The sequence below is a fragment of the Stegostoma tigrinum genome, chromosome 24 (assembly GCF_030684315.1).
Source record: "Stegostoma tigrinum isolate sSteTig4 chromosome 24, sSteTig4.hap1, whole genome shotgun sequence".
Lineage (NCBI taxonomy): Eukaryota > Metazoa > Chordata > Chondrichthyes > Orectolobiformes > Stegostomatidae > Stegostoma > Stegostoma tigrinum.
In genome coordinates, this window is record NC_081377.1 from 24,395,424 (window position 1) to 24,423,183 (window position 27,760).

General features: G+C 42.1%; 1 protein-coding gene across 1 annotated transcript in view; it reads right to left on the minus strand.

Annotated features, from left to right (window-relative positions):
- The window catches only part of runx3 (RUNX family transcription factor 3), a 168,499-nt gene that overhangs the window by 51,218 nt on the left and 89,521 nt on the right, over positions 1-27,760 (minus strand). The window contains exons 3-5 of the mRNA XM_048558315.2: positions 9,383-9,636; positions 7,733-7,889; positions 267-371 (exon numbers count right to left, since the gene is read on the minus strand). Of these exons, the coding sequence (XP_048414272.1) occupies positions 267-371; positions 7,733-7,889; positions 9,383-9,636 (516 nt within the window). The remainder of the gene's footprint in view (positions 1-266; positions 372-7,732; positions 7,890-9,382; positions 9,637-27,760) is intronic.

The window sequence follows — 27,760 nt, forward strand, 5'->3', positions numbered from 1 at the left end:
CCCTGATTTGGAATAACTCTTAAGTGTGTACAAATACTTTCCATGTTACCTTTATATCATGCATTTAAGGTTTCAGTGTAAATGTACAATAATTGATATCACTATACAATACAACACTGAATTCACATGTCAAGAGTGAATACACCTATTCATGAACACTTTAACTTGTAGTAATTACTGCTGATTAAAGCACCAATCTCAGATGATAATTAATCCTGAATGAATGTATTCTATGTTTGGTATATATAAAATGAGCTCTAACTTACTGCGAGGCTCTCTAGGTCCGTCCACAGTAACTTTAATGGCTCTGTGGTAGGTGGCAACTTGAGGAGGGCTGGTGAATACAGTGATTGTCAGTGTGAAGCTTTTACCTACAAGGGGAGAAATAGAAAATATTGTTTATTTTGCCATGTTTCTGCCAGACACGTCAAGCATTGAAGACTGGAAAAGGAAAGGGAACAGGAAGGGGACAACATTCCTCAGCTTGTCAATGTAGAGTAGCTAAGCTGGTCGATACTGATCTTTTTTTTAAAACACAGAAAACTAAAGTCTATTATGAAATAAACCCCGATGGATGCATTAGGGATGGATTTAATTAGTTTCAGGCTGAATCTTTGTGGGAGTACCTTTTGCAAGTAAAGAACCAATGAACCCGCCTTGCCTCAACTTCCTCTAAACACATTTTTAAGACTTGTGTTTTCAACATTCCACAATATACTAGCTGAATCTACATTTTAGAATTTATTAGTTACATCAGCTCGAAATAGGATAGAATTGTTAAATAATTGGTTAACTATGAAGTTTATTTTTGCCAAACAGATTCTTCTTCGCTTCCTGCCCTGACTGACCTCCAGACCTGTCCCCCATCAGCAAGGTGGGATCTTTCTGGGCAGTAGTCATCTCACAGTCATCATCTCCACTATTCTACATGTTGTTATTTAGAGATGGAGCACAAACAAGGCAACATAAGTTCTGCAAGTTTTTTGTCTAGACCCAATGATGATAGAGCAACGATACAGCTGGGCATGATTGCTGGAATATGCAGGCAGCCTTCTGAATTAATTTAAATTGTCTGGCCAGAAAGCATTTTCATGCGTTGAGTTTTCAATCACCATTATATTGTTTTAATTCCTCAGTATCATTTAGGTGTGTCTATTCACTGAATGATACAATTGCCATTTTCACAAACATTGTTCGTATTAGTCTGACAAAGCACGACAGTCCATCAGAGGGCAATACTGACTCAAAATTCCGAAAGGGAGTGTGCTTTCATCAAATATATTGCTATGAGAATCTTTACTGAGTGGTTTTTTTTGAAAAAAAATCAATTTGACTCAAAATGCTGCTATGTTCAGAAATCTGCGCGAAGAAACAGACTCATAAAATTCAACCCATTGCTTTGCTGAAGCTCAGCACTTCTTCATGAGTACTGTTCCTTCGGTGCTGTAGCATCACAAGCAAGGCTGGAATTTCCACTCAATTGCACTGGACTTTTCAGAGAAATTCAGGTAAAACCGCGGTAAGGATTGCTGAATTGAAAGTGCAATTTAAGCCCTGCATAGCTCACATTTCCAAGGCATTTCATGCTCATTTTAAAATCATTGTGCAGTAAGCAGGCCCCATCCACGACATGAACCATATTGCCAGAGTGAATTAAAAATCTTTGGGGCTTTCCAATTATTACACTCATTTTTCAGGTTTTTGAGGAGGCTTTCGAATTTCAGCTGGTTCCAGGCCTCTCCGGGAATACCATGTCCAGTTCTAGTCGCCCCATTATAGGAAGAATATTATCAAGCTGGAGAGGGCTCAGAAGAGATTTACCAGGATTTGCTGGGCATAGAAGGTTTGTGTTATAAACAAAGTTTGGGTAGGCTGGAATTTTTTTCACTGGAGTGTAGGAAGTTGAGAGGTGACGTGATAGAAGCTTATAATATAATGAGAAGTTTAGATAGAGATTGTATTTGTCTTTTGCTTAAGATGAGGAATTTCAAGGCTAGCAGGAACTTTTTTAAGGTGAGAGGAGAGAGACTTAAAAAAGATATGACGCAATTTTTTTACACAGAGGGTAGTTAGTGTGTGGAATGCGCTTTCTGATGAAGTGGTGGATGGGGGTACAATTACAACGTTTAAAAGACATTTGGGTGGATATATGAATAGGAAAGGTTTGGGCCAGGAGCAGGCAGGTGAAACTAGTTTAGTTTGGGATTATGCTCGGCATGGAATAGTTGAACCGAAGCGTCAGTTTCTGTGCTGGATGACTCTATGACTTTTGGATGCAAGGACATTAAAAGGTAGACTTTAACAATTTTAAAGTGTGATTTAATTGTTTCAATGTACAAACAAACTGACCACCACACCTAATAGCATGAGAAAATAGTACGTATATTTTAAAGGTGAATTTCAATCATTTACAATTGTGTTACTCAGAGCTGGTGGATAGGTGCTGTGATTATAAATGTGTATATTTGTGATAACCTGAATTTCAGTTGGTTCAGTCTCTCCAATATTCACTCTCCAATATATCAGTGAAAATAATACATAACTAATTTTCTTCAATATTACCATTTATAGAGTCATAGAGTCAGACAGCACTTAAATGGAAAGTTAAAGTTCTGCCCTCTTGCATTGATTTATGGCAGATTTTGAATACACGCAAATGGTTTGAGAATAAAACTCTGGGCTTAAAACAAAATTCAAAAGAAGAATACTTTTGACCACAATTTACACTGGAATCAGCAATAATGGATGTCAAAAAATAATAATAGTCACCATTTTTAAACCACTGAACCTAGCCATTTAAAGCAAGCAGACTAATTGCAGCACACGGAGGTATAATAAATTGCTATCTATTCTATTTTATAATCCCATACGTTTTTTTGCTCCATAGAGGAGAAGAACCTGCTGATCTTTCGTACAAAAGGCATTTGCAGATAAGATGGAATTCTAAATCTTAATTTGTTATCCCTGAGAAACAAAAATCTATTCCTTCGGTTTCCTCAAATCTGTAGTCTCCATAGCTCCAGGCATTAAAAGAAGAATATTTAATGAACAAAATTTGAAAACACAAAGTCTCAACATTTTAAAGCCCAGAAAGTCTCATCAATGTGTTGTGACTGCAGCTGAGAACAGCAGCCACAGCATTTACGATTAATTTTGAAAAAATCACCTTGCGCGAGACCATCAAATTTGTTTCTGTAAAATTTCACATTGGCAATATTAAATTCTTTTTTGAGCTGTTGGTAAAATCTCTCATTTCAACCAGTATAACCAAGTACACGAGGCCACAAGAGCAGTACAAACGGCCTTATACCAATCCAGCTTATTTATTATTTAATCTTCTTCCGATTTTCCTTCTTCAGTTCTTGCATCAAGCTAAACTCATTGTATGCAAATTAAACAGATTTAAAGATTTCCTGGATCACAAAAAAATAGGATGTTTGCAAAAGTCTGGTATTTCTATTTTCATGGGATTGAAAAGATCACTTCTTAAAATTTACAAATTTAATTTTTGGTGTGGCTACTTAACACTTATGAAGGTGACATTATGCTCAACCAAATCTTGTGATGTGGTTCATTGCATTAGGCTGTTTTGGGGTATTGTTGTGGTTCATTGTGGCTTGTGAGAAGGGGAATCAAATTGGCCATGCGTCAACATTCACTTTAATAATAGTAATCAGATTTACCAACTCAATTCTTACTTACTGATCATGAATGTGGATCAAACAGATTATAAGTGCATTCTGCCGGAGTACTTCCATAGAGTTGCTGTCTTTTTCACAATTTTATTTTGCACATTATGAGCAGATTTTAGAGGACAGTATTTGAACAGGGCCTATCAAATGTAAGTTGAACAAGCAAGGGGAAAGAATATGATTTCAGGTAAATCTGGTACAGTTTGACCTGATTGAAGTGAAATTGCCCTTCATGTTACATTGTTCCTTTTAAGTAAAAATATTGACAGTAAAATTGATGCATGTGAAAATGTTTCTATAATAGGAATCGTTCTTTGTAGTCCTGAATTACTGCCAGCTTTCTCATTTAACTATAAACAGCACAACACATAATGAGACTTGGTCTAACTGTGTTTTTAGTTCACTCTGATTTTGTGAAAACATTTTCCCAATGTAATTGTGGGTAACATGAACTGTAAATGTAAACATGGCCTGGGGAGAGAGAAAACCATTCACATGAAATGGTACAGTTAAACTCTGAAATTAAATTGAATAAATATAAATGATATTGGCTGATATTTTGGCAATTTTCTGATCTGCCATTTTATTACTAGAAATATTCACTCATCAGTTTATATGCGTGTAATGAATTGAGTGAAGTACCATCAAACTGGCTTTATGTTGTGGTAAACAGGGGTTCCACTTAGCAGGAACCGAGCTCTGTTTTCGATACCATACACAGTGTTTCATCATATATAGTCACCACCAAAAACTCACAATGAATAGATCACTACATCTTTTAAACACTTAACTGAGAATTCATAGTATTTGAAATAGATTGAAGGAATTCTATTTCCTGCATGAATAATATGCTAGACTCTAAACAGATAGATATGTTTGTCATGAATATAAAATGCAGTTCTGTAAGAGTGCTTACATGGTAGCCTAGCATGTTTTACTTTTGCGTTGCTTAGCATGTTATGTTTACGACCAAGAACAGCATTCTAGCAGGATGATCATGTCTGTAATGCATTATGGATATTAATATCATGAAAGTTGGCTGTTAAAGTATCAATAGAATAGTATGGTCACTGCATTAAAAAAATTATTTCTAAAACCAAACTATCACGGTGTCACCACAAACTGAATTTGTAATAAGTTAAAAAAGACCAAAACCACCAAAAACCAGAAATAATTCCTATATTTTCTACATAAAAGTTATCTCCTTTTTTAGCATTAACTTTATAACATAGTATTAACATTTCAGCCAACAGATGAATTATTGTGTTTACATGTCAGTTTAATTAGAGTCATACAGCTGTACAGCATGGAAACAGATCCTTCGGTCATCCATGCCAGCCAGATATCCTAAATAAATTTCGTCCCATTTGTCAGCATTTGGCCCATATCCCTCTAAACCCTTCCTATTCATAGTTACAACGTTAAGTGTTCAAAACTGACTTCTGTGTATAATTTTATATAATACAATTGCAAATTAGATGATTTAGATACACTATTCATTTGGAGTTTAAGGTTTTCCACATTAGTAATTGTTTCACATTATATCTGAACACTAATTATTTAATTAAATGCAATATTTCTAATATTTTACAATATCTGTTTCATTGGAATGCTGGACAAAAAAAGACTCTCAAGCATTGAAAGAATGCACCTTTCAATTATTGCTAACTTCATTGGAGCTGATTTCCTTTTGTGATCCCTATCCATTCACTGTATAGGTTCTAGAAATGTTTTCGGCAGATATTATTGGGAGGTTTGGAACAGTATAGAAGAGTATGCAAAACCAAGTGAAAGGGGTCTCCCTCCATTATGTGGTTTTAAATAATTAGCTTCAATTAATGGTAACAGATGTACTCAACAACTTCCAGATTTTTAACCAATTCCTAAACACAATCTTGCATTTAGTTTGACAAAATTCATCTGAAATGTGCTGCTTTGCAATATCTCTGTAAATACTGAAATTATTTTCAATATTTTGGCTGCAGAATTCGCCTGATGACAAAATCTAATTTTAAAACATGACCAGACCATTAAAGTAAATACTAAAATTCTCCAATAATGGCAAAACTCTTTGCAGTTCTGAGAATTAAATTGGGATCATGACTAGTAATGCTTATGAGGAATAAACATAAATCTAAATCTAAGGTGGAATTGCATTAGCTTTTTATGTAAATACAAAATAAGTCTCTCCTACATTCAGTGTTATTTGGAAGCTGTGCGGTACGTTTTGTAAGGAATGCTGATTAAAGAGGAAATGTAGTTCAGCATGAATATTCTGAAATGTGTACCAGAAATTACGAGGCAGAAGGAACATCCAAGGTCAGGTTCACAGTTGCCAGAGAAGGGGTAGTTGGGGATGGGAATAAGGTTGGTAATGGCAAGCTCCCACGAACCAATTAAAACTAAAACATCTACATCAGCACACTGAAGCATTGGCATCTACGTAGAGCTCTTACGAGGGTGAGCCTCTCTCGCAATGCATCTTGCAGGTAATAAAACATTGCCCTTCCTGTTTAAATGCTTTCTAAACCATATTTCTGACTTGAATTACATGCTAATTTTCTTATGGTAATAGTGTTACATTTGGTTACATTTATTCTTACTTTCTTAATTGGCTTTAACTGTAAATTATCTAATCTTTTATGAGAACAGAGAGAGATAGACGAAAACATACTGAAGTTGTTACTCTCAAGATACTTAAATCTTATGTGTCTTGAGGACTTTGAACAGCTAGAAGTCCGAATAGCATATCTCTACTTTTTAACCAGCGATGGCAGCGTCTGTAAGTTAAGACTGTTTTGTCTGCAAAGGTAACGCATTATACGCGGTCCCTCTTACATTTTACATTCGGAATGGTCTCTGTTGATCATTCTGAGTACTTAATTAATATTAGGTCAAATGAATAAAGAGTTTAATTTCAGAATAAAGCTGTGACAGCATATGCTTATAATGATTTTATAGATTAGCAAAAGCGATGCATTTTTTAAGTGACTTTATTTTCAAACGGTAGTGCTTTCCTCCTGTACAGGGTTTGCGGTTTTTACTTATTCTGCTCTTAACTCCTCTGTACAGAGGGCCTCACAGTTATCACGCTTTTTGTGGTTGTTGTTTAAATGAACATTTTTGCTGATTAGTTACTGAGAAAAAAAAGTATAATTCGAACCGGCCATGATGCCGTTTACAGGAAGATCGAGTACTCCTTCAATACACACTAAAAGAGCAAAAAGTGGAAGGGCATCGAAATGGAAGCCTCGCATTGAACGGGCTTTGCAAATAAAACACTGCGGGGATTTGGTTCTTTTGAAATAGTTACCTATGAATAACAGCTTAAATATAAATATATCAGCTGTAATTGGCAGCATAAAGTGTTACAAAGCCGAAGAAGAAATCTTTCCCTGGTTCTCCAATTGATCACAAATGGTCAAACCGAGAGAGAGGAACGGGGACCGTGGAACAAGTCGGGCACACCCTCGAACTGAGTGCCGCTCATCAAGCTCAAATCTTCAGAACCTGTTTTCTCATGAACTGAATTAACGAAGAAGATACGGGAAGCTGTCAAAAGACATTCCGGTTCTAAAGGAACGGGAAGAAATTGACATTATTGTTTTTAAAATAAAAAAAAGCCAAATGCGGGCGGTTTTTGGGAACTGTTCACATTTGGATGCAAAGAAGCAGAAACGACTTCAATACATCCAAAATGGGATTTAATTCATGTGAAAGTACAAACGGAAGAATTGAAGAAATGTTTAAGTGAAGTGCGAGATAAACGAAAAGAAGAAGATTTGTCTGAAAGTGGGATTGTCACCGACTCCGAACAAAAGAGATTTCGCATCGTCAAATTTCTTTGAACTGATGATAAAATGAGTTAAATCGAGCAGAGAAGTTTTTTTGGGGTAAAAAAATTGCGTCCACGGCTAAAAAAAACAACGGGAAAAGCATTCCTTGTTGAAGCGGCCTGATATGAACGAGGAAAACAAAAGAGGTTACTGTTAACCCCGAACCCCCAAAAACCACAAATGATTTGGTGTTGGTGTAAATACCTCGTCCGCTTCTTCCCACAAATCTGAGGTCATTGAATCGGGCCACTGTGTTCTTCATAACAGCCGACGCGTTCCGAAGCTCCGCCGAGTAGTTCTCGTCGTTTCCAGCCATCACTGTGACCAAGGTTCCATCGGGAACATCTCCCAGAGCCACCACCTGTCCATGCAAACCGTTTCCTCGGGTTAAAACACTTCGAAAAGAACTGAAACCCACAAAGAAAACGCGCTGACAGCTCGGAAAATCTGCCCACACGACACTGCATGGGTCTAAACTTGAGTCAAATCAGCTCCAACTGGCTCCAAATAAATGTAGATAATCTCAAATATTAATTCCTTCACAGGATTTGGGTAAATTCGAGTGATATCTATTTATAATGGGCGTGTTTCTGCGTGTGCACACTTTTAATTAATAGGAAATAAACCATTTATTTAGCGTTTTATCTTGACCGAGGACATTTTTCTTCCCCAAAAGCAAGAATCTTGTGACAGGGGTTTTGCAATTTGTATTTTAAATGCAGCAATGTAGCCCCATCTACCATGTCGAATTTCGGAAAATCCCTTCATTATTATTCTTTTTCCCACTTGCCTGCTGCCCCGGGATTGGAATTTGAATTGAACATTGCTGCTTGTAAAAAAGGAGGTCCCGTTACATCCTCTCCTGTTTGAAACCGGGGATGGAAGCAAGCGGATTTGCTGGAACACCTGCACTAACTTAGACTCAACGGCCAAACGTTTTGTAGATTTTGTTTAAAGGCTGGAATCATTTCGTTCCATGCTTTCTACTTTGGGAAACAGATTTTGTGTTGTCTCCCAGCTAACGCCTATTAATACAGCCAACAACTACACTAACTGTGGGGAGGTTCAAACATTTGCGTGCGGAAAAAAAATTGTCATTTCTGTGCACGTTATGTATTCGGCATAATTCGGCGCAAAATTCAAACATTTTCCAGTGCCATATATATATTTAATATTCGACGACAGTAACCGGGCTATAGGAGCTGGTGGAAGAGCATCACATTCAGATATGGAAGTTTATGCTGAGAAACGGACGGCCAAACATGATGAAGTTTCCCGTCACTTATAAGGATTGCATAACATCGGGGAAAGAGAAAAAAAATCCAAAATACATTTCCCAACTTGACTAGAAGCTGCTGCGGAGGCTTCCACAGTCAAATGTGTGTTTTAAATGAAGTCAGAACAGATTTGCCCATATTACCACCATAGATCCTAGTGTTGAAGGTTCATTATATTCATACTAGTTAGACAATGGGTACAATACATTCCCGCTCTGTTTGGAGGCGTAAGCCAACTACAAATACCAGCAATGTGCTCCATTAGATTAGTAACAATTTATTAATTACACAATAATGTGTGAACTTTAAAAAAAATCCACAAGTTCATTGTCAAAAACATGGTCTATTTGAACCTCTGCACAGGCAGTGTGATTTTATGCTTATCCTGTTTTGTTTTCAGCTATTTTTAAACAAAAACAGTCTCGCATGATCTTAATCAATATTATTAGATTATGGTATTATCATGATTGTGTTCTTACACAGGCACTGACCTGTATAGAAATATTGCGGTTGTGGTTGTAATACGGCAGAACCTTTCCCAATTTGACAGCAACAAGCCAGTAGAAAAGATACTGACCTTAAATGCCACAGGCAGAGTTTTGTTACATCTCCAGTGTGAAGGAAGCACCGAGCACAGGAAGTTGGGGCTGTCCGTCCGGACCAGTTCGCCAGCGTGATCCTGCAGGACATCGACCACCGTGCGGGTCTCGGGCCGGATCCGGGACAGCCCTGCAGGGTTGGGCTGAGTCAGTGAGACCGGTTCGCTCATCTTCCCCGAGCTGGGTGTCAGCGTGGTGGACGGAGGAGTGAAGCGCCTGCTAGTGCTGGGATCTACGGGAATACGCATCACAACACTCGGGTTAGAGGACAGCAACAAAGAGGCTTCAGACTACGGCAATGAACCGCCTCAAACAGCTGAAATAACTCTTTTCCCCCTCTCCCTAATTTGGAGAAAGTCTTTCTTCTCAAAAGGCCAACTTGAAGACCTACGATCAATTTTTTTTCACGCTTCAATCGAAATGTCCTTTTGAGTTCCAAATAATCTCAACTGGCTTCCTTCCTATTTATTGAGATACTGAATAGTCCATTCCTCCTGCCCAGAGATCACTCAGAAGTTCGAGGATCCGCTTTTAGTGCCAAGACGTTTTTTTTTCTTTCTGTTGTCTGCAAACAACCTCCGAATCAGCAAGTTCTTTAGCAAGCCAAGAGTTCTGCAGCTTCAAAGCGGCTGAACACCATTTCCCCCCATGGAGCTCGCAGGGATCCTTATCGTGAAGGCTTCACTTCTCGCTGCCCAACGCCGAGCCAAGCCACAGAGGAGACGGTTCACTTTCAGTATCACTGCAGCCCCGTCAACGTCTATCACCAAACAGATCTCTGGTCACTTCCAAAAACGCGCACACCAACAGGGCGCTGCAGCGTCACCAAACAAAATGTTCACACACAAACAACACAAATGCGAATGTTATTTTTTAAACAGCAGTCCTAAAGATTGCAGTCCGCTAGGCGAATCTCCGCATGAATTGAGTGAAATCCTCGGGGTTTCTTTCAGAAAGTTTTGCTGGCTTCTCTGATTAAAGCAGGGAAGTGCGCTGAGCGGCCAATATACAGCCTCCGTCACCTAACCTGAGGGGCCGAGCTCCCAGTGACTGACACACCCCCCACCAATCACAACCTAAGCCTCTGCCCAGCCGGCCAACACCACCAATGAGAACTGGGCTCTCCCGAAAGAAGCTGTAGCTCCCATCGGGTCCCGCCCCTGTCCCCCGATTGGAGCCCAGACCCATTCAGATATTGTGCATTTTTGCGATTTATTAATATGTTTACATAGCTGACATAGCTCAACAGAAAATTACAAACAGTAGTTTCCTTGCGTAAAGATCGACAAGTCAGTACTGTTTAGAATGGGATTTGTCGGCTTTAGAACGAGGCCAGAGACATTCTGAGTTCTCCACTTTAGTGAACATGAACTGTGGAGTAAATCAGGGAGTTAGGACGTTAACGTTGAAATTGGCGCACGTTGAGCCTGAATTAGATAAAGTATATGCATTTGGTAATCTTACATGCTTATACAAATACAATAAAAGATAGAGAGCTATTGTTTTTGACTATGTACATAATGTGTGTTGTCAGGAACAGAACAGGCGCTGTTTATAAATCATGTATATAGATTACGCAAATGATTACTGCCAGGTTTGGAAAGATACAGCTGAAATGTCTTTTTTCCCCCTTTCTGAGGGCATTCTGTTTGCATGTTGTGTTTTTATTTAGCACGATTGAAATGATGATAGGTGTAACGACAATAATGACACAGCCACCCACTCCCACGAGTGAAGTGTATCATTGAGGTGTCATCGTCACAACCAGGAGACGATGTGGATGTAATAACTGTGTATGTGTGTGTGTATGTGTGTGTGTGTATGTGTTTCGGGGTTTCTGGGGAGGCCCCAAAATCCAGACCATGACAATCTTACTTCCAGCATTATGGCAGGAAGTGCATTGCCGCTGATGGTCCCCAAAGAAACCAAACTCCAGGATTCGTGGACGCCTTAGATTGATTTTCATGGATGGAATTGGACCCTGCTCTGATTTTTTCTGCGTGTTAACATCACACACAGATCCTTACTAGTTCTATGCTGAGCGCTGACTCACTGACCAAATGAAATATTGTCCACTGCAGGTAACACACGTGGAGAGCTCTCGCTTCTGCTGAACAGTCACCTGCCCTTTTCCCGGTTAAGTGAAATTTCGAGTTTAGTTTGAGTCGGTAGCCTACTGTATCAGCTCGTTTGGATGGGATTCCTTTCTTTAAAATAATAAAGTAATGCACAGCGTATTTTCTGTTCCAATCTGTCCACGTGTCTGCCAACACTAGTTGGTATTCCATAAAGCAACACTCTACATTTCTTACAAAAATTGCATTACTTAATCAAAGGGTTTGTGTTTTTTTTAATTCCTTTTCCTGATCTTTTCCTTTCAAAATAAATTGTACAGACATTTCGAACGCTGGGCGGACGGTGATAGCCCATTGAAAGTTCTCACACATGTAATTTCAGTTGCTGTTGTTTAAATGGTGGAATTGACCAGATAGAAGAAAAAATAATTTTAAAATACGTTTTTTGAAAAAAAACAGAAAGAAGTGAAAAAATTTAGCAGCAGATCCGACATCTTGTCGAGAGAAAAATAGAATTAATATTTTGAATCCAGTGACAGTCAGAACTAATTACTTTTCCTTCTGATTTTTTCATAACGGGTGGTATTTATTTTGAGTTTAAGACGGTGAGCGAGGCTGATGGTGTTTTATGTTAGTGATGCTGCAAGATGTGATTTTTTTTGGGAAGGTAACACTATCATTCTATTTTAATTGAATTAATCCAAGCTGTTTCAAATGAATATACACCGCTGTTCTCCGTCCACCACTCCTTTCCCTAAAGAAAATATCAACCAGTTCATCTCTCAGCATCCCGACCACTTTGACCGATATTGGGGTTTCGGAGTATGCGGCTTGCTGTTTGAAATAACAGGTAGGATTGTAGAATGGTGACAGATCGTGTGCTAAGTGTGGTGTAAGAGCTGTCAATAACCCTCACCATTAAATGCCCACAAGAATTTGCCATAAGCCGCCTCTTGTCAGGATTTTTTTCCCCTCTCAGCCGCAGCAGCGTTTGGGTAATACAGTAAAATCTGAAGAGTTACTGGCGTTAAAAACATAAAGCAACTGGTTAACCGTTTTCATTCCTCATACTTGTCAAATTCTGATGCTGTTTTCACCTACACTGCAAGTTACTGCAGGCTAAATTGGCTTCAACCCTGGATTTTTTTCTTCTTCTATTGAATAGCGCTTTCCTGGAGATTACAAAATGTGGAATCTAAGCTTCTATTCATTAAAAAAAATTGAAATCACTGACGCCTCATTTATTACTTTTCTCCAATGGTTTACGCCGCATCATTGGCTGCTGGTTATGACTCCCAAGCGACGAAATTCTCACTCTCCAATAAGAGCTACTGGTTTTCAGGCATGAAACAAACGGAAGGGTCAGTTTGTTCATCAAATATCTATTTCTCCAGAATTTCCTCGATGGTTTATTAAGTATTCACGTTTTCGGGAATGTCAGTGCGGTTTGGATAACGAAATGTCTGAAAGAGGGCGTTTTCTAGGGGAGGGTGGGAGTGTGCCTCGCTGAAAGATGGCTCACCAACGTCTGTCTCCAGTAGACTACCTAGTGGATTTAATTTGGGGATTGCGTACTTTCCAATTTTGCAATTTAAGAAAAATACTGATCCATTTAACGAATCATGCATTCTTGCTTAAATTCAGACATTGGGAAATGCCAATGATTCAAAGTCGTGGAATCTATTTTCCACTTAATTTGGATTCTCTTCCACAACAAGAGTTTATAAACCCGACTTGATCTTTTGATTTTAAAATGATTTGGCGGGTTGTGGATTTACAGTTACCTCACACCACATCAACAAGTCCAAACTGTGCATGAAAGCCTCCTTGCCCAGAAATATGATTTGAGATTAAGAATGAGTGCTTTCAAACCTTCCTTTAAAATGGCAGGAGGGGAAGTTATTCGCTCTAACTCTCTGCTGATTTCGGAAACGTCGCCACATTACTGTGGATGACTTCCTTCCCATTCCCGAACGAGTCCAAACATCAGGATGAACGCATTCCCTCGATACTACTTAGCAAATCCCTGCTTTGGGTACGACAAACAATCGTCTCTTTGCAGAATTATACAAACCCTCACACGGGTCAATCGATAAATCCAAAAGCCAATGAAAAAAATGCATTTCTCGATATGTTTCAACACTGTGGGTCCCCAGAGTTTCTTTGCTTACCCCTCAGCACCGCGCAGTTTACTGCTGGCTAATTAAAAATTGGTTTTAAACCCTGGCCTGCGCCACCAATAGTATACCTCTCACCAGAACAAATCTTCCATTTCAAACTTGATTTGTTTAAGTTTAGAAATTACAGCCATTCATCTTTTTAATAGCTATGGTAATATTTCATTTGAAATTATTTCATATTGTAAATGTCGTTCATTCCTAAATTGATGTCCTGACGTAGCCGCGATTACAGTTTTGTTTCTTTTAAAAAAAGTTTTCCGCCTGTAAAATTCGATTAGAGATAATTTTGAACAAAATGATACAGTAAAGTCCGTTCCAGAAGGACGTGGCTCAGTCCGGGGGACGTGTGTTTTCTTAGTTGGATGTGAATTGTTGGGCTGCTAATGTCACAAGATTGCCGCTAGTTGGCGCCTTCGTTGTACTGATGAGGGATAAAATACTGCAAAGATGCACATCGCCCAGAGAGCTGTGCTTGTAAACGAATCCAAACCTATCAGGATGAATTCATGCATTTGTGCTATATATAATTTACAAATAAAGCTAGCAAACTTAGGGTATAAAAATAAAACTTTAAAAAATTGTCATAATACTTGAACTTCTCAGTTGAATGAGTTGATGGTGTTGAAATGCAAGGAGTTCACGCACCTTGTTCAGTTGCTTTTTTAAAAGTGATTGAAATAGAAATATTGTTTTCACGAAGAGGGATTACCCCGTCTTGTCCCAGCAATGTTTATCTCAGCGATGCGACAGTGGACTCTACTTCCTAAATCACATAGTGGAAAGGTACCATCTATGCCACGGGTTGAAAATAACTTACATTTCATCCCTTCATTTATGACTTCATAGTCTGCGTTGGTTGATAATCAAATCAGATCATGTCTCTGGCTCCGAATTGTGTTTAATATAACCAATCTTTAAACCAACAAACAAATAATGAGTTAAAAATGATTTTGACAATTTATTCGTTTACGCTAATAGAATTGCCATGCATCAACTGTTGTTTAGAGTGGAAATTACTGCAGTGGTATAGAAATAAAAGAACGAAAAGCCACCACGCAGTTGTGACACTAATACTTTGAACTTATGTTTAATAGGAGCGGGTGATGGGATATAGGAATGTGCTGTTTTTGTAGCAGCCCGCCTGATTGTAATTCAAATTAGTCAAGGCAGTGATTTTTGAGAGAGTTTTGGAACATTAGTGAAGCAGCCTCTTATCCTCCATGTTTTGACTGGATAGAAAGTATTGGGAAAGAGTTTTTCTTTTAAGAAGAAACGTTCCAAAAAAAAATCAAACGTATATTCAGGAAATGAGGTAAACGAATTAAAATTAAACGACTGAAATAAGTTAATCAAAAATTAAACAATGTTGTTGTTTTATTACACAGATGTTACGGCCGTATGTCTCTTAAGTAAAACGTATTACTGATGTCCAAAGCAGGCTGCTTGATAAAATATCTACGATGTAAAAGAGAATTGCCATGTTTTGTAAATAGTTTGTTAAAGGAGTGTCTACTAAGTGTTCTGTACCGTTTCCTTAACTGCACAGTTAACATTAATTTAATGCAGTGTAAAATGACTGAAAGTAGAACATTTTTAAAAATTAATAATGGATACTATGTGATCAGAGAATAGTTTAATATACTCCAATTTAAGCAGTGATATTCTGTTGCTCCCTGAGAATCCAACTACAGCAACATTTATGTAGTGCCTTTAACATAAATTGCCCAGAGGGTCTTCAAAGTAGTGTTATCAACTCAAATTTGACACTTGAGCCATATAGAAATATTGTGATTAATAATCAAAAACTTTTTGATTAAAATGGCAAGTTTTAAGGTATGTCTTTAAGAAGAAGAGAGGAGTAGAGTGTTGAAATGGTGTTAGAAAGTAAGGGTTCCTTTTAGAAAGTAAGAGGTTATAGCACAGGCAGCTGAAGACTCAGTAGTTGCCACTGGTTGAACTCTGAAAGTTGAGTATTGGGAAATGCTCAAAAGAGCAGAATTGGAGAAACTCAGAGAGTTGTAGGGCGAGAGAAGGTTACAGAAATAAATATGGAATAACCCATTGGGTGAATTAAAAGCAAGGACAAGAAATTTAAAATCAAAGACTGGAAGCAAATGCAAGTTGATGAGTGCTGACAAGGTAGGAACATAATAACAGGAGCGGGTTATGTAGCCCCTTGAACCTGTTCCACCATTCAATAAGATCATGGCTGATCTGTGGCCTAATTCTATGTATCTACCTTTGGTCCAAATCCCTAACACCTTTGCTTAACAAAACATAATGTAATCTCAGATAATTAAAGTGAACAACTGATCTAGCATTGACTGCCATTTGTGGAAAAGAGTTCCAATCATTTTCCACCCTGTGAAGAGACAAGAAGGAGGCTTGCGGTGCAATTTAGGACATGGGCAGCTGTATTTTGGCGGGTGCAAGTTGGAAGTGCTAGCTACAGGAGTATTGGAATAATTGAGTCTGAAGTTAACAAAGGCATAGCTGTGGATTTCGTAGCTGAACTGAGGCAAGGGCACAGAGGATTCACCTCACAGGTGTGGAAGTAAGCCATCTTCGTGATGGGGAGGTCATGAGGTCAGAAGCATAGCTCAGATTTCAAATATGATGCACTATCTGATTCAGTGTAAAGGAGAAAAATAGTATTGGTTGAAAGTGATACTTGCAGGGATTGGAAACAGTAGCTTCTAGCTTCCCAATGCTAAAGTGCAAATGTTTCTGTTAATCCAATACGGTTTATGTTTCCATCAAATTCACAATCAGTATCCTCCAAGAAACATCAAGACCTTGCAAACTGTCACCCTATTGCCAACCTTCTTCATCTCCAAACCACTGTTGTCTTCAGAATTTGTGCGTAGAACCATATTTTTACATCCTCCCAATCAGTTTTGCATAGCATTGAAATGGTATATGTCAAAGTTATAAAAGACATCTTTTATGATTGTGACAAAGGTGAATGATTATTCCTCACCCTTTTCAATGTATCTTGAACCTCATTGACCACAATAGTTAACTGCAGCAGCTGGTGAAACTGCACTCACCTGGTTTCATTCTCAATTTCCGGCTAAAGCCAGAGAATCACCTGAAATGGTTTCTCTTCCCCTTAATGCTGCTGGTAACCTCTAAGTACCCAACTTTCAGCTCCTCCTACTTATATCTACTTGCTCCTGCTCAGGAACATAGTCAAAATATTGCATTAATTTCTATATGTACGCTGATGCTGTCAAATGTGATTCACCACCAATTCCTTCAATTCTCTGCTGTCTCTAACTTATTAAACTGCTGTCCAATATCCCATACTGGATGAGCAGAATATCCTCTGGATAAATACTAGGTAGAACAAAACCATCATCTACACCCCATTATCTACATTTCTTATTTCCCAAATTCACACCTTTCCCTCACAGATATCTGAGGCCAAATCATACTGTCATATTTGACTTTGAGATAAGCTTCCAGTCATAAGTTTGAAGACAATTTATTTCCATATCTGTAACATTGACCATCATACTTCCTGCTTAAGTTATAATCTATGCATTAGTTATATCTAAATTTGGCTAGTGTGACTCAGTCATTGGTGGACTCCCACATTCTACCTCCATAGTCATGGAGTTCCGAGTTCTAGAATTCTATCTCTACTGCCTTAACCTCTCTACCTCTCTTTCATCCTTTAAGATGTTCCTAATGAACTACCTCATTGACCAAGCTTGTGAACTAATAGCTTCTCTGTGGCAAAGTGCCAAATTTTGTTTGATAATTGTCCAGTGAAATGCCTTGGAAGGTTTTACAATGTTAAAAGCATTATACAACTGCAAATTGCAGTTCTTGCTGTCAGTGGTGGTATATGTTGAACAAGCAATGTTCGATGATCAGTTCACACTCCATACAAGAACGTTGTCGTGCTATCCATTTTGATATTTGCTGCACCCAGAGGGAGTTCTCACTCTCCAAAGTGCAGCAATTGGAAATGTTCAAATCATCGCACCACTGACAGCCTTGCTTAAAAGGAAAAATTGAAGTAGGTTCAAATGAACAACTGAGATGACTCCTGTGGGTATCAGCAAACAAAACATAAAGTGGTTGAAATTGAAATCTGTATTAGATAAGGTACCACGTGGTAGATCCAAGACTAAAGTCAAATCTTTTGGAGTCAGAGGACAAACAGCTGAAAGTTGGCTATAAAACAGAGAACAGAGAGTAAGGCTAAGGATAGCAACAGAAGCTGGCAAATGGTGAGAAGTGATGTTCTACAGGGATCAGTGTCTGAATGCTTGTTCTTAATCGTCACAGATGATTTTGATTTGTGAGTTGGAAGCACAATTTCTAAACATGTAGATGACATCAGATTGGGTGTTGGGAAGTTGGATTGTAACAAAATATGAGAAAACATTGATATACATGCATAATGAGTTTGTGAATGGAAAATTAAGTTTTATGCAGACAAATTTGAGGTGCTGTACATTGACATGATAAATAAGGAGATAACGTATTCCTTACAACATAAAAGAATAAACAGGGTAGTGAAGAAAAGTTAAAGCAGCAACTCTGGTTAACAAGACAGTTGAAATGTGGAGAAAGTTCCAGAATTTATTTCTGTATGGGCAGAATAAAATAGAAAGGTTATATAATGGGTATTATCCTAGTGATGTGGTGTCTCAGGCCTGTTATGTTATTTCTGCTTCTCTCTTCAGAGATGGCGCCTGACCTGTTGAGTGCTTCAGCATTTCCTGTTTTTATTTCTTATTTTTTTCATTTTTATGTTTTATTTGCTTTGTGTTTAATTTATATTAGACTTATGTGAATCTTGGTCAGACTATACTTTGAAAAATGTGTACTGTTCCTACTTTTAAACTACAAAAAGCATACAGAAACACTGGACAGAGTGCAAAAAACATTTCCCAGTAACAGAGCAGAACTGACAGAGATTGTCTATTACACTGAAAGATGGTAGGAACTGCTGATGCTGAAGAATCTAAGATAACATGGTGTAAAGCTGGATGAACATAGCAGGCCAGGCAGCAACAGAGGGTCCAGACCCGAGACATCAGTTTTCCTGCTCCTCTGATGCTTCCTGGCCTGCTGTGTTCATCCAGCTCTTCACCTTGCTATCTCCACAACATCTTTGACCTGGAATGCTTGGGAACAAGTCATTTCTTGATTCCAGGGTTTTCTGCATTACTGACTGACATTAACATGCCTAATCACAAGTGATTGAACCAGATAACACTGCAGATATAAAAGCATAAAGGATTGAAAAACCATTATAAATTAATATTAAAAGTTGGTTTACTCATTGAAATACAGGATCTTGCATATTTCTATTCCCGATGTACTGTAACTAACTTTTTGCCAATGAGTTGCTTGGGCCTACTCAAAAATTTCCCATCTCAAAGGGAAATCTTTATCTCTCAAAGGAGATGAGAATGGACTCATGAAAGTACAATATTTAAGATACTTGACCACAAATTCTGATTTATAGTGCCTTTCCAGCATTGCCGTATTTTTATCTAGCATTTTCAAATACCAGGGTGGCCTTAAGTGTAAACCCTGCACATGTCTTTGAGACTGAGATTATCACTGTGAGTGTGGCATAAGCTAAATATATCTTTTTGACTGGAATTTCAAAACAATGCAAAATGGATGTGGGTTTAATTAGTATCAGAGATAATGGGAACTGCAGATGCTGGAGATTCCAAGATAATAAAATGTGAGGCTGGATGAACACAGCAGGCCAAGCAGCATCTCAGGAGCACAAAAGCTGACGTTTCGGGCCTAGACCCTTCATCAGAGAGGGGGATGGGGGGAGGGAACTGGAATAAATAGGGAGAGAGGGGGAGGCGGACCGAAGATGGAGAGTAAAGAAGATAGGTGGAGAGAGTGTAGGTGGGGAGGTAGGCAGGGGATAGGTCAGTCCAGGGAAGACGGACAGGTCAAGGAGGTGGGATGAGGTTAGTAGGTAGCACCCCGCCCCCGCCACAACCGCCCCAAGAGGATCCCCCTCGTTCTCACACACCACCCTACCAACCTCCGGATACAACGCATTATCCTCCGACACTTCCGCCATTTACAATCCGACCCCACCACCCAAGACATTTTTCCATCCCCTCCCCTGTCTGCTTTCCGGAGAGACCACTCTCTCCGTGACTCCCTTGTTCGCTCCACACTGCCCTCCAACCCCACCACACCCGGCACCTTCCCCTGCAACCGCAGGAAATGCTACACTTGTCCCCACACCTCCTCCCTCACCCCCATCCCAGGCCCCAAGATGACATTCCACATCAAGCAGAGGTTCACCTGCACATCTGCCAATGTGGTATACTGCATCCACTGTACCCGGTGCGGCTTCCTCTACATTGGGGAAACCAAGCGGAGGCTTGGGGACCGCTTTGCAGAACACCTCCGCTCAGTTCGCAAAAAACAACTGCACCTCCCAGTCGCAAACCATTTCCACTCCCCCTCCCATTCTCTTGATGACATGTCCATCATGGGCCTCCTGCACTGCCACAATGATGCCACCCGAAGGTTGCAGGAACAGCAACTCATATTCCGCCTGGGAACCCTGCAGCCATATGGTATCAATGTGGACTTCACCAGTTTCAAAATCTCCCCTTCCCCTACTGCATCCCTCAACCAGCCCAGTTCGTCCCCTCCCCCCACTGCACCACACAACCAGCCCAGCTCTTCCCCCCCACCCACTGCATCCCAAAACCAGTCCAACCTGTCTCTGCCTCCCTAACCGGTCCTTCCTCTCACCCATCCCTTCCTCCCACCCCAAGCCGCACCCCCCGCTACCTACTAACCTCATCCCACCTCCTTGACCTGTCCGTCTTCCCTGGACTGACCTATCCCCTCCCTACCTCCCCACCTACACTCTCTCCACCTATCTTCTTTACTCTCCATCTTCGGTCCGCCTTCCCCTCTCTCCCTATTTATTCCAGTTCCCTCCCCCCATCCCCCTCTCTGATGAAGGGTCTAGGCCCGAAACGTCAGCTTTTGTGCTCCTGAGATGCTGCTTGGCCTGCTGTGTTCATCCAGCCTCACATTTTATTAAAATGGATGTGAATTAGCTTCTTGAATTTTTTTGCAAGATTTTAAGATCAGAAAGCATTTTCGGAACAGTGAACTAAATATATCAGTTCTAAGTAATCTTGTGACTGTAGTTAAGTGCCTGGAAGAATCCTTCTGGTGTTATTATATAACATTTTTATAAAATTGGGCTGAAGACAGGCAGAGTAAATACATTAAGGCAATGAGCTTAGCTTTGACTTGAGAACAGAAGGCTCATTCCTTTAGTTCAGAAGAGTTTAGAATACAGTTCAGAAAGTTTATCTTAGAGGTGGAATTTTTTTTTCAACAGTTAAGTTCAGGGGAACTGGTCATCTCAACAAGAAATACTTTTTAGTCTGTGAAACTTGCAGGCCAGGAGAGTTTGAGTAGAAGTTTTTAATTTGTTAGAACTGAGAAAATTTAAGCCATCAGTATTGTGAAAGGTACATGTCAGCGGACTTAGAAAGGATATATAAAAGTTTCTCTATATTGTTTTAAAGCAGAGGTTGACACCTCTCTGAGAACTGAAACCGAAGTACTCAAAGAGGAGGACCGCTCTTCATAATCTGTAAAAGGAGTGTGAAAAGTACTATAATCTGCTTTTCAGCAACTTCAAGTGGTTAAATAAAATAAATTCCTGACAATCACTTTAAAATAAAGTAATAATTAATTTATCCAACTCTAACAGTGAACAGCTTAGCCAAGCTATTAACAAACCAAATAAATTCCTTTTATCCACTAATTATTCCCAAATAAAACAAGGTTCTAATGATATGCTGTAATGTAAAAATAATAGAATTTAGTCTCTCAAAATTACAACCAGGTTACATCTTCCAGAACGTTCTGTGCCTTCTCTGTTGATTTTTCTGTCAGGGATGCCTTTTCCAATGCCAATGATACTCCTGTCAGGAATATTAACTAGTTGTGCCATTGGTACTGTTGTTATTTATAAGAAATAGAGGAGGCTGTGAGAGCCAGCGATTCTCTCTTTGTAGATGAGAGCCATTAGCTCTGGCGGATTGCAGCTTGCTCTGTGGCTTTGTTCACCTGCCCCCTTCTTTTACACCATCAATGACGTATCAATATTTCTTACAGTAGAATTGGTCCTATGTATTCCAAATCATCAGATTTAAATTTAATTGGCTTTTGGTATCTAAGTGCCTGGTTCAAATTTATTGGCTAAATTCAAAAACCTGTTGTCTTGGTAAAAACTGCTGCTTGGGCTGCTAACTGTACGGTCTTTTGATACAAATGTTTCAGCTTGGGTGTTCTCTGTGTACTTGCAAACTTTCAAGCTGCTGCTCACAGACATCCATTTTAAACCTCTAAGCACAGAAAAAACACATCATCTTTTAAGGAGACTGTGTAGTAATTTCCCCCCTAGCATCTCACAAACACCAAATTCTAACTTCCTGCCTCCCAATCCACAAGTGCTGTACCCAGCTTCACAACAATATTTCAAGAAAATAAACAAGAAAATATCAGTTAAGTAAAGACTTAAAATCTGAGATAACGGTGACGTTTATCTGCAATTGAATCTCCAATGCATCGTGTTTGGAAACAGATTGAAGGCTTGTTTTTGCAGCTGTGTTAAAATCTTTCTAATCAGAAGGAGTTACACACTCCGACGTGTTTTTGAATATTACAGCTCTGTAAGATTTTTGGAAGTTTATTTCTTAATGCCCATTTCAAAGATATCCTGAATCTGCCCGTAATGGGTACTGTGTGCGTGAATATGGAGAATAACAGGAGACATGGAGGTGGTATGGGGAATGAGGGCTGATGGGTTGTATCAGGATTTCGGAAGCATGGTACTGTGATGGGGCATTGGATGGCATGGAAATATGAAAATACATAGTTGGTTGGAGAGGGCATAGGGTGGTGGGGAGTATGAGGTATCATGACATTTGAATAGATATGAAAGAGCATTGGGTAACATGAGAAACATGAAGGAGCAAAAAAGGGACATAGAATGGATGGGAGGAAGACTGTGGGTGAGGAGAGAGAGTTAGGGGTATACAAATGACACAGAAATCAGGGCTGATATTTTGGATAACCGAGGGAGTCCTCCAACCAATCTGCCCTGACATCAGCACTTTTTCAGTGTAATAAAGTGTGAAGCTGGATGAACACAGCAGGCCAAGCAGCATCTCAGGAGCACAAAAGCTGACGTTTCGGGCCTAGACCCTTCATCAGAGAGGAGGGTGGGGAGAGGGTTCTGGAATAAATAGGGAGAGAGGGGGAGGCGGACCGAAGATGGAGAGAAAAGAAGATAGGTGGAGAGGAGAGTATAGGTGGGGAGGTAGGGAGGGGATAGGTCAGTCCAGGGAAGACGGACAGGTCAAGGAGGTGGGATGAGGTCAGTAGGTAGGAAATGGAGGTGTGGCTTGGGGTGGGAGGAGGGGATGGGTGAGAGGAAGAACAAGTTAGGGAGGCGAGACAGGCTGGGCTGGTTTTGGGATGCAGTGGGTGGAGGGGATGAGCTGGGCTGGTTGTGTGGTGCAGTGGGGGGAAGGGGTGAACTGGGCTGGTTTTGGGATGTGGTGGGGGAAGGGGAGATTTTGAAGCTTGTGAAGTCCTCATTGATACCATTGGGCTGCAGGGCTGTTCCTGCAACCTTCGGGTGGCATCATTGTGGCACTGCAGGAGGCCCATGATGGACATGTCATGTAGAGAATGGGAGGGGGGGTGGAAATGGTTTGCGACTGGGAGGTGCAGTTGTTTATTGTGAACCGAGCGGAGGTGTTCTGCAAAGCAATCCTAAGCCTCCGCTTGGTTTCCCCAATGTAGAGGAAGCCACACTGGGTACAATGGATACAGTATACCACATTGGCAGATGTACAGGTGAACATCTGCTTAATATGGAAAATCATCTTGGGGCCTGGGATGGGGGTGAGGGAGGAGGTGTGGGGGCAAGTGTAGCATTTCCTGCGGTTGCAGGGGAAGTTGCCGGGTGTGGTGGGGTTGGAAGGGAGTGTGGAGCGAACGAGGGAGTCACGGAGAGAGTGGTCTCTCCAGAAAGCAGACAAGGGTGGGGATGAAAAAATGTCTTGGGTGGTGGGGTCGGATTGTAGATGGCGGAAGTGTCGGAGGATGATGCGTTGTATCCGGAGGTTGGTAGGGTGGTGTGTGAGAATGAGGGGAATCCTCTTTGGGCGGTTGTGGCGGGGGCGGGGTGTGTGGGATGTGTTGCGGGAAATGTGGGAGTCGTGGTCAAGGGCATTCTCGACGACTGTGGGGGGAAGGTTGCGGTCCTTGAAGAACTTTGACATCTGGGATGTGCGGGAGTGGAGTGCCTCATCCTGGGAGCAGATGCGGCAGAGGTGGAGGAATTGGGAATAGGGGATGGAATTTTGGCAGGAGGGTGGGTGGGAGGAGGTGTATTCTAGGTAGCTGTGGGAGTCGGTGGGCTTGAAATGGGCATCAGTTTCTAGCTGGTTACCTGAGATGGAGACTGAGAGGCCCAGGAGGGTAAGGGATGTGTTGGAGATGGCCCAGGTGAACTTGAGGTTGGGGAGGAAGGTGTTGGTGAAGTGGATGTACTGTTTGAGCTCCTCTGGGGAGCAATAGGTGGCGCCGATACAGTCATCAATGTAACGGAGGAAGAGGTGGGGTTTGGGGCCTGTGTAGGTGCGGAAGAGGGACTGTTCCACTTAACCTACAAAGAGGCAGGCATAGCTTGGGCCCATGCGGGTACCCATGGCCACCCCCTTTGTCTGTAGGAAGTGGGAGGAATCGAAAGAGAAGCTGTTGAGGGTGAGGACGAGTTCGGCTCGGCAGATGGGGGTGTCGGTGGAGGGGGACTGGTCGGGCCTGCGGGACAGGAAGAAGTGGAGGGCCTTGAGGCCATCTGCATGAGGTGTATAGGGACTGGACGTCCATGGTCAAAATGAGGTGTTGGGGACCAGGGAATTGGACGTTCTGGAGGAGGTGGAGGGCGTGGGTGGTGTCACTGACGTAGGTAGGGAGTTCCTGGACCAAAGGGGAGAAAATGGAGTCCCGATAGGTGGAGATGAGTTCGGTGGGGCAGGAACAGGCTGAGACAATGGGTCAACCAGGGCAGGCAGGTTTGTGGATTTTGGGAAGGAGATAGAAACGGGCCGTGCGGGGTTGGGGAACAATAAAGTTGGAGGTTGTGGGTGGGATGTCCCCTGAGGTGATGAGGTCATGGATGGTTTTGGAGATGATGGTTTGGTGCTCGGGGGTGGGGTCATGATCAAGGAGGCGGTAGGAGGAGGTGTTGGAGAGTTGGCGTTTGGCCTCGGCGATGTAGAGGTCAGTGCGCCATACTACCACTGTGCCACCCTTGTCTGCGGGTTTGATGGTGAGGTTGGGGTTGGAGCAGAGGGAGCGGAGGGCTGCCCATTCTGCGGGGGAGAGGTTGGAGTGGGTGAGAGGGGTGGAGAGTTTGAGACAGTTAATGTCTCGACGGCAGTTGGAGATGAAGAGGTCGAGGGAGGTTAGGAGGCCTGGGGGTGGTGTCCAGGAGGAGGACGTGTGTTGGAGGCGGGTGAAGGGGTCAGTGGAGGGAGGGTTAGGCTCCCGATTAAAGAAGAAAGCGTGGAGGCGAATGCGATGGAAAAGCTGCTCGATGTCCAAACATGACTGGTATTCATTGATGTGCGGTTGTAGGGGGAAAAAGGTGAGCCCCTCGTCACCTCAGGGGACCTCCCACCCACAGCCTCCAACCTTATTGTTCCCCAACCCTGCACGGCCCGTTTCTATCTCCTTCCCAAAATCCACAAACCTGCCTGCCCTGGTCGACCCATCGTCTCAGCCTGCTCCTGCCCCACTGAACTCATCTCCACCTATCTGGACACCATTTTCTCCCCTTTGGTCCAGGAACTCCCTACCCACGTTCATGACACCACCCACGCCCTCCACCTCTCCAGGACTTCTAATTCCCTGGCCCCCAACACCTCATCTTCACCATGGACGTCCAGTCCCTATACACCTGCATTCCGCATGCAGATGGCCTCAAGGCCCTCCGCTTCTTCCTGTCCCGCAAGCCTGACCAGCCCCCCTCCACCGACACCCTCATCCGCCTAGCCGAACACGTCCTCACCCCCAACAACTTCTCTTTCGACTCCTCCCACTTCCTACAGACAAAGGGGGTGGCCATGGGCACCCGCATGGGCCCAAGCTATGCCTGCCTCTTTGTAGGTTCCGTGGAACAGTCCCTCTCCCGCACCTACACAGGCCCCAAACCCCACCTCTTCCGCCGTTACATTGATGACTGTATTGGCGCCGCCTATTGCTCCCCAGAGGAGCTCGAACAGTTCATCCACTTCACCAACACCTTCCACCCCAACCTTCAGTTCACCTGGGCCATCTCCAGCACATCCCTCACTTTCCTGGACCTCTCAGTCTCCATCTCACGTAACCAGCTAGAAACTGATGCCCATTTCAAGCCCACCGACTCCCACAGCAACCTAGAATACACCTCCTCCCACCCACCCTCCTGCAAAAATTCCATCCCCTATTCCCAATTCCTCCACCTCCGCCGCATCTGGTCACGGGATGAGGCACTCCACTCCCGCACATCCCAGATGTCCAAGTTCTTCAAGGACCGCAACATTCCCCCCGCAGTGGTCGAGAATGCATTTCCCGCAACACATCCCTCACACCCCGCCCCCGCCACAACCGCCCCAAGAGGATCCCCCTCGTTCTCACACACTACCCCACCAAACTCCGGATACAGCGCATCATCTTCTGACACTTCCGCCGTCTACAATCCGACCCCACATTTTTCCATCCCCACCTTGTCTGCTTTCTGGAGAGACCACTCTCTCCATGACTCCCTTGTTCGCTCCACACTCCCTTCCAACCCCACCACACCCGGCACCTTCCCCTGCAACCGCAGGAAGTGCTACACTTGCCCCCACACCTCCTCCCTCACCCCCATCCCAGGCCCCAAGATGACTTTCCATATTAAGCCGAGGTTCACCTGCACATCTGCCAATGTGGTATACTGTATCCATTGTACCCGGTATGGCTACCTCTACATTGGGGAAACCAAGCGGAGGCTTGGGGAACGCTTTGCAGAACACCTCCGCTCGGTTCACAATAAACAACTGCACCTCCCAGTCGCGAACCATTTCCACTCCCCCTCCCACTCCTCAGATGACATGTCCATCATGGGCCTCCTGCAGTGCCACAATGATGCCACCCGAAGGTTGCAGGAACAGCAACTCATATTCTGCTTGGGAACCCTGCAGCCCAATGGTATCAATGTGGACTTCACAAGCTTCAAAATCTCCCCTTCCCCCACTGCATCACTACCAGCCCAGCTTGTCCCTTCCCCCCACTGCATCCCAAAACCAGCCCAGCCTGTCTCCGCCTCCCTAACCTGTTCTTCCTCTCACCCATCCCTTCCTCCCACCCCAAGCCGCACCTCCATTTCCTACCTACTAACCTCATCCCACCTCCTTGACCTGTCCATCTTTGCTGGACTGACCTATCTCCTCCCTACCTCCCCTCTTATACTCTCCTCTCCACCTATCTTCTTTTCTCTCCATCTTCAGTCCGCCTCCCCCTCTCTCCTTATTTATCCCAGAACCCTCTCCCCATCCTCCTCTCTGATGAAGGGCCTAGGCCCGAAATGTCAGCTTTTGTGATCCTGAGATGCTGCTTGGCCTGCTGTGTTCATCCAGCTTCACACTTTATTATCTTGGATTCTCCAGCATCTGCAATTCCCGTTACCTCTAGCACTTTTTCAGTGCTGCCTTATGACTCAAAAATCCTCAACACTGCCCACCTGTATTTTCAGGAGATGATAGTATTGAGGAATTGGGCAGTGGTGACAAATTCCAGGTTCCAAACATGGATATTGGCTTGTATTTCCTGAACTCAAATGAAATTTCAGCTCCTTGTATTTCTGAACAAAATATGTCCAGACTGCAGAGGTTACAAACGCATCAGGAAAGTGGGACAAGGGGAGTCTCCTTGCTACGGAAACAGAAACTGTTGAATGGTGAAGTGGGGAGTTGTTTTGAAAGTTCTGAAAGAATTGATAAGTTAGATGTAGAGAAGGTGTGTCCATGTA